At 50.3% G+C, this 13,324-nt stretch overlaps 1 protein-coding gene across 1 annotated transcript in view; it reads left to right on the top strand.

The window, feature by feature from the left end:
- LOC122377790 (trichohyalin-like) overlaps positions 1-13,324 on the top strand; it is a 31,061-nt gene that overhangs the window by 2,758 nt on the left and 14,979 nt on the right. The window contains exons 2-7 of the mRNA XM_043358210.1: positions 6,360-7,533; positions 7,794-7,977; positions 8,163-8,275; positions 8,611-8,777; positions 9,183-9,308; positions 9,683-9,761. Coding sequence (XP_043214145.1) covers positions 6,466-7,533; positions 7,794-7,977; positions 8,163-8,275; positions 8,611-8,777; positions 9,183-9,308; positions 9,683-9,761 — 1,737 coding nt within the window. The 5' untranslated portion in view covers positions 6,360-6,465. The remainder of the gene's footprint in view (positions 1-6,359; positions 7,534-7,793; positions 7,978-8,162; positions 8,276-8,610; positions 8,778-9,182; positions 9,309-9,682; positions 9,762-13,324) is intronic.

Below are 13,324 nucleotides of genomic sequence, written 5' to 3'. Positions count from 1 at the left end.
CCCGTCCACACCCGGTCTGGGGTAAGGGATACCACAGCCCTACTGTACTGCTTCACAGCGGGACGGGCCACCACTGCCCCACAGCACTGGTTCACAACCGACCGGGGCGGGGGGGGGGGGGGGCGGCACAGAGGGTTCATTGCTTCCACCTGTGGTAACATTTCCGCAGCTGGATCTGATGCCCTGGACGGCCGCAGTCCTGACACTGCTACCGCGGGGTGATAACCGTTTGGCCGCCGGGAATGGGTTGCCGGCTGATTGCTGTGTGCCCACCGGGGCACATTGCCGGCTGTGTGTCCGCCGGGGACATACCTATTGCCGGCTGCTGCCCGCGCGGCCCGGCTGGGGACACATCAGTAGGTGGAACTATGGTCATGAGTACCCAAATATAGGAACGTTCCCATCTTTGGGAACGGAGTTCCCAAATATGGGAACGGGCGTTCCCATTTATGGGAACGGAAGGTAATTTTTCGGCCGTTCGCCCACTAAAACTCATTAGTGCATCACGTCTCAAAAAAGTGCACGCTAATTTAAGTATCTACTAAGTCTTTATAAAATTATCTTGAATCTGACCGTTGAACAAGGAAATTGACCGTCGAATGATATTTTTAATGATTTTTTGAAATGACGGAATGGTGAACACATCGCTTATACTACATTTAACATGCAATTTAAAGGAAAATGAAGCGTTTTTTACATTTTGAGGTCAAGTATAATAATTTTCGCCTGGTCATGAAGTTTCATACTAGCGACACCAGATGCTGACATATGCAAGCGAACACGCGGACAGTCCCGAGGTAATAGGTATTGTTGACTTTTGGTGTCGGGGCGCACGACCGCGTGGAACGTCAGTGATTTTACCGAACTACTGTTGTAAACTCAGTTTCAGTGGTTTAAAATTATTCAGCTGTATTTTATCAGCCCGGAAAGACATATTTTATTTGGATGCTAGCTATTTAGCGTTGTTTTATAAGCATGGGTGTAACTTTGTATACTTTCGAGGTCCCATGTGGGACCCCAATGCGAACATTTGGGACCCCAATTGTCATTTTGGGACCCCAATAGTGGAGGCCCCCGAGACGCACCAGCTACTTTGCAAACGGAGGTCCGATGTTCATATAAAAGGTTCTCTGTTTAAATAGGAGGCCCCTTGGACAAATCGGAGGCCCTGTTGGACAAATAGGAGGCCCCCTGAACAAGTAAGAGGCCCCCTGAACAAGTAGGAGGCCCCCTGAACAAGTAGGAGGCCCCCTGAACAAGTAGGAGGCCCCCTGAACAAGTAGGAGGCCCCCTGAACAAGTAGGAGGCCCCTGGAAAACAGGAGGCCCCCTGGAGAAATAGGAGGCCCCCTGGAGAAATAGGAGGCTCTCTGGACAAGCAGGAGGCCTCCTGGACAAATAGGAGGCCCTAGACAAATAAGAGGCCCCTAGACAAATAGTAGGCCCATGGACAAATAGGAGGCCTTCTGTACAAAAAAGAAGCCCCCTGAACAAATAGGAGGCCCCATGGACAAGTAGGAGGCCCTCTGTACAAATAGGAGGCCCCCTGCAAAAATAGGAGGCCCCCTGGACAAATAGGAGGTCCTAGACCTAGACAAACAGGAGGCCCCTTTCACAAAAGGAGGCCCCCTGGACAAATAGGAGGCCCCTTTCACAAAAGGAGGCCCCCTGGACAATTAGGAGGCCCCCTGAACAAGAAGGAGGCCCCCTGGATAAAGAGGAGGCCCCCTAAAAATAGGAGCCCTCTGGATAAATAGGAGGCCGCTCGGAAAACAAGAGGCTACTTTAACCAATAGGAGGCCCCCTGGACAAATAGGAGGCCCCCTGAACACGTAGGAGGCACGCTGGACAAATAGGAGGCCTCTTGGACAGAGGCCTCCTAGAAAAATAACAGGTCCCTTGGACAAATAGGAGGCCCCCTGGACAAATAGGGGACCTCTTGAACAAATAGGAGGCTCCATGGACAAGTAGGAGCTAGAGGCCCTCTGTACGAATAGGAGGCCCCCTGGACAAATAGAAAGCTCCCTTAACAAAAAGGAGTCCCTTCAAAAAAGGAGGCCTCGGGACAAGTAGGAGACCCTTGGACAAATAGGAGGCCCCTGCACAAATATGAGACCCCTAGTCGAATAAAAGACCCCTGGATAAATAGGAGGCCCCTGGACAAATAGGAGGCCCCTGAACACGTAGGAGGCCCCCTAGATAAAGAGGAAGCCCCCTGGAAAATAGAAGCCCCCTGGATAACTAGGGGACCTTCTGGAGAAACAGGAGGCCTCCTGGACAAATACGAGGCCCCATAGACGAATAGGAGGCCGCTTGGACAAATAGGAGGCGCCGTTAACCAATAGGAGGCCCCCTAGACAAACAGGAGGCCCTCTGTAACAGCAGGAGGCTCTCTGTACGTACAAGAGACCGGCTCTCGACCTGTAGAAGCTTAGCTGTATGTACACTAGGAGGCTCTCTGTGCAAGTAGTCGAAGTAGGAGGCTCTCTGTACTGTACCTACAATTACAAATAAGAGGCCCCCTGGGCAACTTAGATGCAACACAAATCGGAGGTCACCTATAAAAAAGCGGGACTCTGTTGGAATACCTGATTTAATAAATTATTTTCCTGATTTTCAAATTACTTAGGTAATCCTCGTCCGCACATGGGGGGAGGGGGGCAGTGGTTGCCACCCTCCCCCCCCCCCCACCCTAGGTAGTTTTTTCTGCTCTGCACTAAACATTTTGATTGCTAGAAGTCGGATGTTTCGTATAGCTGCTGCTCTATCCTTTTTTAGCGTCCACTGAAAATTTCAAGTTTCAGTGGTTTTTCGTTTCGGAGATATGACCTTATTCTTCAGGTAATGTCATAACCCAAATGACAAATACCCAATATCTTGCGTTGGCGTTGGGTCTTGTGAGCTTTTGACACCTTGATTTCGGCCTTTTTTGTCAGTCTTACCTCCCACCTATCATGGAACATGTTGTTCAATGATGTAGAGATGCCAGGGTCAGGGTCAAGGTCAACCTAGGTCGTCTAAAAATACTGCGTTTTAGGCAAGCTGAAATTACTTTCGTGAAGTTTCTTTGACTGTATTTTTGGTAAAAGCTTCTCAGTTCATGATCTCATGTAATATGGACACATTCACCATCGGTGCACACATCAGTATACACACAGACACACACAGACATACAAACACATGTCATTGACCTGGAGCTAACTTGACCTGAAATGACCACAGCCAGCAAAAACCTAGTCGGATAGTGTGACAAAGAGGTTCTAGCTGGCTTGGCACCACAATACGGCAGCGTCATCGGTATATGATGAGCAGCGCACGTGATATTCCAACGGGCAACGGTGACTCCAAACAGCAACATTCTTTAGTTTGACCTGACCTGGAAGGTCAATGACTGACCTGATGAGGTAAAATTGGTATCATTGGATTCGTCTCTTCCCAAAGAATCTGTTGCTCTTGACCGCAAGGCTTAAAATCTTGCAAGAAAAAATTGTGGTGATGTCGAATAAGATACCTACACAAGCAGCGGGCCAACCCATCATATACCGATGACGCTGCCGTATTACCGCCAAGCCAGCTAGAACAGCTCTTTGTCACATTATCCGACTAATTTGCTGGCTGTGGTCATTTCACGTCAAGTTAGGTCAAGGTCAATGATATGTGTTTGTATGTCTGTGTATGTCTGTGTATGTACTGATGTGTGCACAGATCGGTTTGTGTGTCCCTATTACACTTGATCATGAACTGAGAAGCTTTTGCCTTTTACTAAACATACAGTCAAAGAAACTTCACGAAAAGTAAATTCAGCTTGCCTAAAGCGCAATAATTTTAGATGACCTAGGTTGACCTTGACCCTGACCCTGACATCTGTACATCGCAGAACAACATGTTCAATGATAGGTGGGAGGTAAGACTGGCAAAAAAAAGCCGAAATCAGCGTGTCAAAAGCTCACAAGGCCCATAGCCATCGCAAGATATTGGGTATTCGTCATTTAGGACATGACATTACCTGAAGAACAAGGTCATATCTCCAAACCCAAAAGCCACAGAAACTTGAAATTTTCAAAGGACGCTGAGAAAAGATAGAAAAGCAGCTATACAAAAAAAAAATCAGGTTTCTAGATTTCAAAATGTTAAGTGTAGAGCAGAAAAACTAGCTTGGGGGTGGCGACCCTCCCCCCAGGTGCAGGCGAAGGTTAACCCTCACACTTTCTGGGGTCGGCTTACGGCTAGATTCCTTGCCCAATGCTGTGCCGTTAAATTTTTTCTATAATAAAGGCATTGTGTTTTATTGTCAAAAGTGAAAAGCCAGAAATTTTCGTCGATTTCGGATGCCGCGGGGGATATTTACATACAATGTCACCCTGCTGGCCTTGATCCACCAGTAGGGGCAGGTGACCTACCATTTCTTTATCAATATTCAAAAAAAAAAAAAATCATGGCATCAGAGCTGTGACGAAAAATAAGTGGCCTAAATCCGATGACAAAACTGGATTTGGGGGTACCCCAGGTTTGGCTTCTGAGCCTCTGGTCCCCTAATGAAAATTTCTTAGAGGAGGCCCTGGTGTGGTTCGTAAATTACCGCTTCCGCAATTGGAGGCCCCTAATTGCTTGGAGGCCCCCACTAAATGGAGGCCCCCTTGGACGTTTGGGACCCCAATGGTGATGTCAAAGTTTCACCCATGTTTATAAGGAGCGTCATGAGCGTGGTTTTTGTCTTCCGTGTTTCTAAGCATGATCGTTTTGGGGGAATTTCTCTTATATAGGTCGCTCTGTGTGGCTTATTTATAATTTTTATGCTGATTTCGATCATTCCTCGTGCCCATCCTACCAGGCCTTTTGCCACTTACACTCATTAAGAAAGGAAAAAAACTAGATTTTCATTGGGGCTAGGTGTTTTGAGGGTGTAACATATTCAGCGTTCCCATTTTTGGATACTTCCTTGTGCTCGTCAACTATCGGTGATAAACAGACGGGTGCTTGACATGTCTCCACCCTCGGCGCGGACGGTGGATATAGGTATGGAAGACCTTGTTGAGCATCGCCGAGCGTTGTGAATTACGTAATCCTGCAGAGGGGGGCGTGCCCCCTGCGGGATCGACGGGAAAAAGAACGCAGAACACCCGGCGAAACATGCGACGGTCTTCCCGGAAAGGTCATCTGATGATTGTTGCGTTAACAATAATTTACGGCGTTGGACGTGATGCTTGTTAATGAAAAGAGCCCCTGAAAGGCGTCGGTGAAATCGTTCCCAATTTTGGGTACGCCGTTCCCATAATAATGAACGCTTGCAGCGCCAGTGTACGAGAGCGTTCCCAAATTTGGGCTCGCGGCCGGGATGATGGACTGCTTTGGAAATAGGGGAAGGATTTGAAACTACGATGGGCCTTACAATATCAAACTCTTTCCCAACAATATTGAGGCAAATATCAGGCGGTTCACGATCGTTTTATATTTTTTGGACGTCATTTAACGGTTCTTTTTCTTGTTTTAAATAATGCCTACATGGCGTTCCCATATTTGGGTTTATCGTTCCCAAACATGGGAACGAAAATGCGTTCCCGAAAATGGGTACGCTTGACCATAGTTCCGCCTACTGACATTGCCGGCTGTGTGTCCGCCGGGGGCGGAGACATACCTATTGCCGGCTGCTGACCGCGCGGCCCGGCCGCCGGCGCTGGACGCCAGCCCAGGTGACGCAGTCAGAGGGTGTGCTGCCAGTTGCCCTTGGCTCGCCCGGCCTCGGGAATAGCGCCGCCACCCCCACCCGAACCCTCGGCGACCTCCGGAGCTGTACCCCTCCCCGACCGCTGGAACGGCTCTCCCATCACCCCACCCCTCCCCGCCCTCCGCAGATCTAATCCGTCCCCAACTTTGGAACATCGGGTCACCCTCACCCCACCCCGCCCTCCGGCGCTGTACCCCCCCCCCCCCGACCTCTGAGACAGCAGCGCCGCCCCATCCCCACCTCCACCTCGAGAACATCAATCCTCTCACCAACTCCCCCACCCCTCCCGTCCTCCAGAACTGTATCTCACCCCCACCCTCTGCGACAGTAGCCCCCTAGCCCACCCGCATACCATCCCGACCCGACCTCGGGAGCCGCTGAGAGACCGACTGCGACTGTTTCAGATAGCCGCTATAGAAATCTTAAGATCAGTAGCCTAAGTGAACCATTTTATTTCCTTGTCTCTCTCATTCTGAGAGGTCGATCAGGTTCATACGATGACCCACCAGGCATGACATTTCTCAACCATTAACTGCACTTATTTCTTCAATGACTTTTCCGCCTCTGAGTAGCGGTTCGCATCCATGGATTTTCATTCGTCGGGGTGAGACTAATTGACATTTCTTTTTTTCCAGACACTGCCGCCGGTCGATTAAAATTTCAAACCCAGAGAGATTCAACTCAGCCCAGTGAAGTAACGCATTGATGGACGAGAGCTAAAACGCAGTACCGCCCAGCCAGATGACCCCCACTGCTGAGACAGAAGTGGCCGTGGCCGTGCCGGCGACGGCGGCCCCGGCGCCGCCGGCTGCCCCGGCCCCGTCCCCGGAGAGCGGGGCGGACACGGGGGGCTGCTCGCCGCGGCCGGCGGCCGGCCCGCGGAGCCGGCTGTCGGTGCGCCAGGTGCGGCCCGACTCGCTCAGCGGAGACGACATGAGCGCCGACGTGGCCTTCCTGATCCGGCTGAAGGGCGCGCGCGGCGCGGCCGTCGACGCCGACGAGCTCAGCACGCTGGCGCCGTCTGAGAGCTCGGCGCTCACCGACGCCGACACGGACGCCACGCTGGTGGACGAGCGCGGCCCGCAGCTGGAGCAGCAGGTGGCCGCCCTGCAGCGCGAGCTGCTCCAGCAGCGCAGGAAGGTGGCCCGCCTCGAGCGGCGCAACCGCGAGCTGCTGGAGCGCGAGGCGGGCGCCGCCGCGCAGGGCCCGGCCGGCGAGCCGGAGCGTGTCCGGCTGCTGCACACCATCCACCGGCTGACGGCGCAGACCGACGACCTGCAGGACGAGAAGCGCGCTCTGGAGCAGCGCGTGCAGGAGCTGAGCGCGGCGGCGCAGCAGCGGCCGCCCGGTCTGAGCGCCGAGCGTCAGATCACCGACCTGCGGATGCGGCTGTCGAAGGCCGAGTCGCTGGCTGAGGACCTGCAGGAGGAGAACGACGAGCTGCGCCACCAGATCACCGAGATGGAGAACGAGATGGAGGAGATCCAGGACAGCTTCTGCGAGGACCAGGTCGAGGAGTACCAGGACCTCAAGAAGCAGCTGGAGCAGGCCAACAAGAACGGCAGGGTGATCCAGTTCAAACTGCGGAAGGCGGAACGCTCGCTGGAAGAGTCCCAGCAGGAGAAGGAGTCGCTGGGGAAGCAGCTGAAGGAGTTCAGGGAGTCCGGTGGCGTCTGCCGGGACCAGGTGGAGAGGCTGAAGACCGAGCTCAAACTGGCCAAAGAGGTGTCGGTGAAGCTGGGGGATGAAGTGGAGCAGCTACGGAGTAAAGACAAAACCACCGGTGGAAGGCCGCCCATGAGAAGACAGGTGAGAGTTCCATCAGTCTTCCCCTTTCATAGAAACAGAAAATTAGGTGAATTTCAAAATATGGCGGCTCATTCACCCTTCGACTTCAGACTTCAAATGCTATTTCTAAACCACGCAACGCATATAGAATTTTTTTTCGTTTTGGTGTTTACAGCTCTCAAACCGAGCAGCCATACCGCTTTCACTGTTTTCCGTTATGCGCATTGTGTTCTTCTATCGTTTGCGTCGGTACGTGTTCAGCGGCGGCGCCGTGCCTTCAGCCCTCCGCCAGCGACGAGGGCCGGCTGCTGCGCGAACTGCAGGACGCGCTGGAGCGCGAGGCCGATCTGCGCGAGCAGATGCGCTTCGCCGAGCAGGACGCGGCCGGTCTGCGCAGGAAGCTCGTCAGGGTCGAGGAGGAGAACGACGGCCTGACGGCGCAGCTCAGAAAGCTGGCCAGCAAAAGTGAGCTTAACAAGGACAGCGTGACTCAGCTGGTAGCGATTCACGATGAGTTAGCGTTTAGAGCCACCGGTTAGTGTCTGTTCACACCATTGACCTCAAGTATAGAGGTCAATGGTTCACACAGTGATTTCTTATGACCCATGCCCGAGTCTCGCCCAACTGACGGTCCCCCGCCACTGTCTTAGACCGGCGGCGGAGCTCGCGGGACCGCGCCCTGGATGGCGACGAGGGCATCGCCGAGGACATGGAGGAGCTCACCCCGCACGAGCTGAGGATTCAGCTCGAGCTGAACGAAATGGTGAGCCCACAGGACTCAGCTGGTGTCTGTCAGAGTCAGCTGGGGAGGGAGAGGACGGGCAGTCGCGCTTCTAACTATACCGAGCACCAAGTCGGGTAGTAATGGTTTGATTCTGGTGCGCATTTAATGATGCTTCATGCGTAAAATTATCATACGCTTGAACCATCGAATACTGAGTAGAGAAGGCTTTTTCATATCCGTGTTACGCATCAGATACGCATAAAGACAAAGTGAATTCATTGCCATGCATTCCTCTGTATCTAATACCACAGTACTATCGAATAACAAGGTTCTGCACATCCGGACCATAAACGCATGCGTTGTGTCCGTTACAGGAGACGGCGACCCTTCGGAGAAAAATAGAAAAGATTGAAGAAGAAAACGAGACGTTACGGATTCAAGTTGCCGAGCTGCAGCAGAAACCATCCTCTCCGAAACTGAGGAAACTCGACTCTGCCGCCAATATCAACGATCCCAATGCCTACTATGAGCACAGAATCAAGTAAGGCTGCTCTTGACATCACTTTCAAATGCATATCGGTGTAGTAATGTTACTAATGCTACGTTTTACGTCGCACTAGTGGTGGAAATGTATGCTCGTACAACACTATTACGCATCACTGTTTCTTCGTGAAGTTCAGACAGGGTTAATGCACAGCCTCAGGGGACGGTGTCTAGTAACCTGCGTAACCTAGTAGCCTAACCTGTGGTGCTGAAGTAACACCAAAAGACAATGTTAAATATTCAAACACCATCGAAACATAGCAATAATAACACATCGCCGACCATTCGTAGCGCACTATGCGCCATGCAGACTGCTGAAGGGATCGTCCTGAGAAACGGTCGACCCCCAGTCGCAGGCTGTCCATTTCCCCAAGTGACGCATGATTCGTGTGTTGAACCGCAGTGTTCTCGAGGATGAGATGAACGAAGTGCGGAAGAAGTTGATAGAAAGGGAGCGAGAAATTGACGTCCTGAAAACAGAGATGCAGATGAACCATAAGCGAGGAAGGGGACCGTTCGCCAGAGCCAGGTATGGTGCACGTTATCGAGTTATTGTTCAGAAACGAACACAGAGCACGGCATTGAGTCCGAAATCGGAATTTAAGAATTATACAACTATACCTACGTGCTTAAAATTTCAATGTTCAGACATGGCCAAGATGTTATCCTAATATGACAAAAGAAGAATGACTAAGAGATAGAGCGAAAGAGAGAGAAAAAAGTGAGAGAGAGAGAGAGAGAGAGAGAGAGAGAGAGAGAGAGAGAGAGAGAGAGAGAGAGAGGGAGAGAGAGAGAGAGAGAGAGGGAGAGAGAGAGAAGAGATAACAGCAGAGGCATGCCTGTCTGTCACGGTGTCTGTCCCTGCAGGTCACTGGATCTGCCTGACACAGTGTCTGTCCCCAGGTCACTGGATCTGCCTGACACGGCCAGTCTGGGCCGGATGCGCCAAGTGCAGTCCTGTTCCCCTGAGCACGACACCGTGGTAAGTCCAGCGCCCCCCCCCCCCCCTTCACATGCAGTTCACGTCAGATATTGCAGCAGCCAGCCCAAACTCGGGACAACTCAAACAAAGCGGACAGATTTTGGATTATCAATAGACAGGTGTGACATATTATAGTGCATGTATGGCCTAAACTTTTGAATTCATTTTAAAAGGGGGAAAAACGCAAGAAATTACCCAACGTTTCGCATTTATTGCTTAGTCATGGGACCCATGACTAAGCAATAAATGCGAAACGTTGGGTAATTTCTTGCGTTTTCCCCCTTTTAAAATGAATTCAAAAGTTTAGGCCATACATGCACTATAATATGTCACAACACGCGGACAGAGCTGACCACATTAATGACATAGCTAATATCCGATCTGCCACAGATCACCAGGTGACCGAACTGGTCGACTGTGCCGTCTAACAGACCATCAAACCCGACTGTTGAGAGCGTGAGGGCACACCAACAGGTTGGTTACTTAACCTGAATAGAAACGGTCTACTTAGCATCTAAATCAAGTCGAGTGAGAAGTGTGTGAAGTGAGAATACTTACCTATAATTTCATGTGAGTAGACTCCATGATAAATATGCACATGACCTTCGAGGGTCCAGCAGCTGCCCGATATATCCACGTTAACTTCGCTATGTCTCTAAGATAACAAGACAGGGGCGGCGGATTCGGGGGGGCAGGGGGGGGCAGCTGCCCCCCTGGCAAACTCGTGGGGGGGCAAAAGTATCTTTTTGCCCCCCCATAATTTGTGACAAAACTTAGGCAAGAAACCATCTACCTGTTTATTCCGTTCGATCATCTGAAGATGTAACCAGATTAACTATTCTTTATCATACGTTGCCTTTCTTAAATGACAAGCGTTCGCGCTCAATTGAAGTTTCCCTCTCTTCAACCTAGTTTTGGAGGCATTATAAGCGTTAGCGTGACGCAGCAGCAACCCAGGCCTTCAGTGACCGCTTACAGGGGCGACGGATACGGGGCGGCAGAGGAGGCATCGTTCCCTAAGAAACTTTTGGAGAAGGGGCAAACGTAGTATTCTGCCCCTCCATAATTTGTGCCCTGTACATGAGGAAAATGTCCATAACCTGATATTGCAGCTATGCGCTTCTACAGTTTGTCCAACGGTGCCTTTTGAATATGTGTAAATGCTAACCAATAACCATTTCCGCTTTATAGCCTTTTTGTCTTTTCAGATTCGATTTAGATATATTTTAAGTGCGCAAGAGACGCAACTCATACCTTCAGTGGTCGTTTGCCGCTATTTTGTACCTACAGTCCTCTGCAAACTGCGTGGTAGGTATTATTTTTTTTTCGACAAAACCGAGAATGAAGCTGGGTTGGAAATGCTTCGTCTTTGCAGATATCACTGGCCGCTGATTCTCTAGTGCCTGAACCGGTAGATGTCGTGGCAAAATTTGGTGTGATAATTTGGACCTTACCGCAGTCAGCGCACCCTAAAGCCCTAATAAAGAAATACCCCACCCAGAGCTTCTGGATCCTCGTTCCAGTCCACCATTCCTTCACCCTAGCCCGCCGACGCGCCCCCTCACCTCAGACCTCCATTCCCAGCTTGACGAGCGTTTGGGCCTTAGTTAAGCCTTGCTGTAGGCTTACTGTATAAACCCATCGAGACAGCCCGTCTCGGTGAGCTTAGTTGGCGAACTACTGCCTTGGGGTGGGTTTCTGGCGGATCGCTGTCCCAATAGGTTAACCCTCGCCCGTAAACAGTGTTTTGCCACCTTCGCCCATGCAGGGGGGGGGGGGGGGTTGGTGCGACCCCCTGGCGGTTGAAAATGGAGCGTCGTAGAGCTTAGCGGAAAAAACCAACGGATTGCTCTCAACGAGATCTCGCGATTGGTGGTATATTTTTTGGTCCTGGATCAACATTTGACCTACTTATGACCGGTCAAAGGTCAAATTTTCGGAAAAATCTAACTTTTCAGATTTCCGCGCCGATTGCGGCAAAACGGTAAGAGATATCGACTTGAAACCTTCACTATCGTGATCCTGGATCAATTCTCCATCGTTTGGTGTGTATTTCGATGTCATAACTCTAAAAATGATGCGTTGGGAGCATCGGAAGTCTGCAAGGTCATTTGTGCGTTGGGTCACGTCAGGCGTGTGACGTCACTGACCTGACCATGCCCCAAAATGAACTACAAGAAACAACCGACGATGCCTGAAATGGATAGCAAACTCGAATTCAGGGCATCAAAATACCCCGAAAAGGCATACAGGTGCAAGAAGTCATTACAGGTCAACCGAGGTCACTGACCTTACCTTGCCCTTTAGTAACCTTCAAAATGTCAACGGACATTGTGCCAATGTCAAATCAGCCAGTTGTGATTCTAAAACAATCCATCAGTGTGTCAGGTCAGTCGGCATTTATACCAATGTGAAGCAATCTCCAATTTAGCGTAAATCTGGCCGGAGGTTGTTCCCTTTATGACGTTATAACTCCGTGACCTGATATGACCTTGACAAAAAAATACCAAAAGTTGCGCAAAGGATATCCCAAAGGGTACTGAAAATTTGAGCAGGCTATCTGAAACGGTTCGGCGTGTAGCTAAGAAAAACCTCAGGGAGGGGTTGCACCACCACCCCCCTACATGGGCGAGGGTTAAGATGCGACCGACTGTCTCTGAATGTTTGAGCGGTCTCCTCCCGCTGTGAGCTAGTTTCAGTTGATATCTGTCTCAGAAATACTTTTTAAAGGAAGGTTAAACGGAAATCGAACGTAAAATGAACAGAGGAAATGGTAACGAGCTACCTCATTGAAGAACAGCGCTCGCCTACTTCAAAAGGTTTGGCACCGTTCTTCAACATTATGGCACAATTTTTCCCATTGGAGTTTTTTTTTCTAATACAACAATACGAAAATCGTTACATCGTCCACTGGCGGATCCAGGGAGCGGGCATTAAAAGCAAATATTTACTCCCCCTCCCCCTGCATCGCCCGAAATAGACAAAACGTATATACCCTATGTTTCCTAATAATAAAACTTTATCAGGAATGTTTTTGCTTTATACTGTTCAGCAGTATAAAAGAATCGAAATCCGAGGAGTTTTTGGATTTTAGACACTTTTTTTTTGGGGGGGGGTATGTCCCCTACAGCGTCGAAAACGCCTTTCTGGATCCGTCTATGACATCATCTCGACTGGGATCTTGCCCCCCCCCCCACGCCAAAATCGAATCCGCCGCCACTGTAACAAGAACTGACTTTCTCTCAAGTTCTTACAAAACGAATAAGACAATTAATTCGGCTAATTCATTATCAGTACAATTATTTCATTTCGATATCTTTGTTCATTGTTGCACGCACATATATTCCACAGAAAGCTAGGTTGGTACACTTAAAGCGTAGGTAATGTTTCGTCCGTTGTGTACTGAATCATCTAGGCATTCAATGTATATCATCTTCAGCTGAAGATGATATACATCTTCAGCTGAAAAGCTGAAATTTCGTCCCGTCCTCTCCTCTCAAACATCACTGTCAGGTTTCTCCACGACCCTGAACGAGACCGCTACCTGACTGCCGGGGTAATTT

This window comes from Amphibalanus amphitrite, unplaced genomic scaffold, assembly GCF_019059575.1.
Source record: "Amphibalanus amphitrite isolate SeventyFive unplaced genomic scaffold, NRLGWU_Aamphi_draft 000006F_arrow, whole genome shotgun sequence".
Lineage (NCBI taxonomy): Eukaryota > Metazoa > Arthropoda > Thecostraca > Balanomorpha > Balanidae > Amphibalanus > Amphibalanus amphitrite.
Note: the sequence above shows the minus strand (reverse complement) of the source record. Positions and strands in the feature narration are given on the sequence as shown.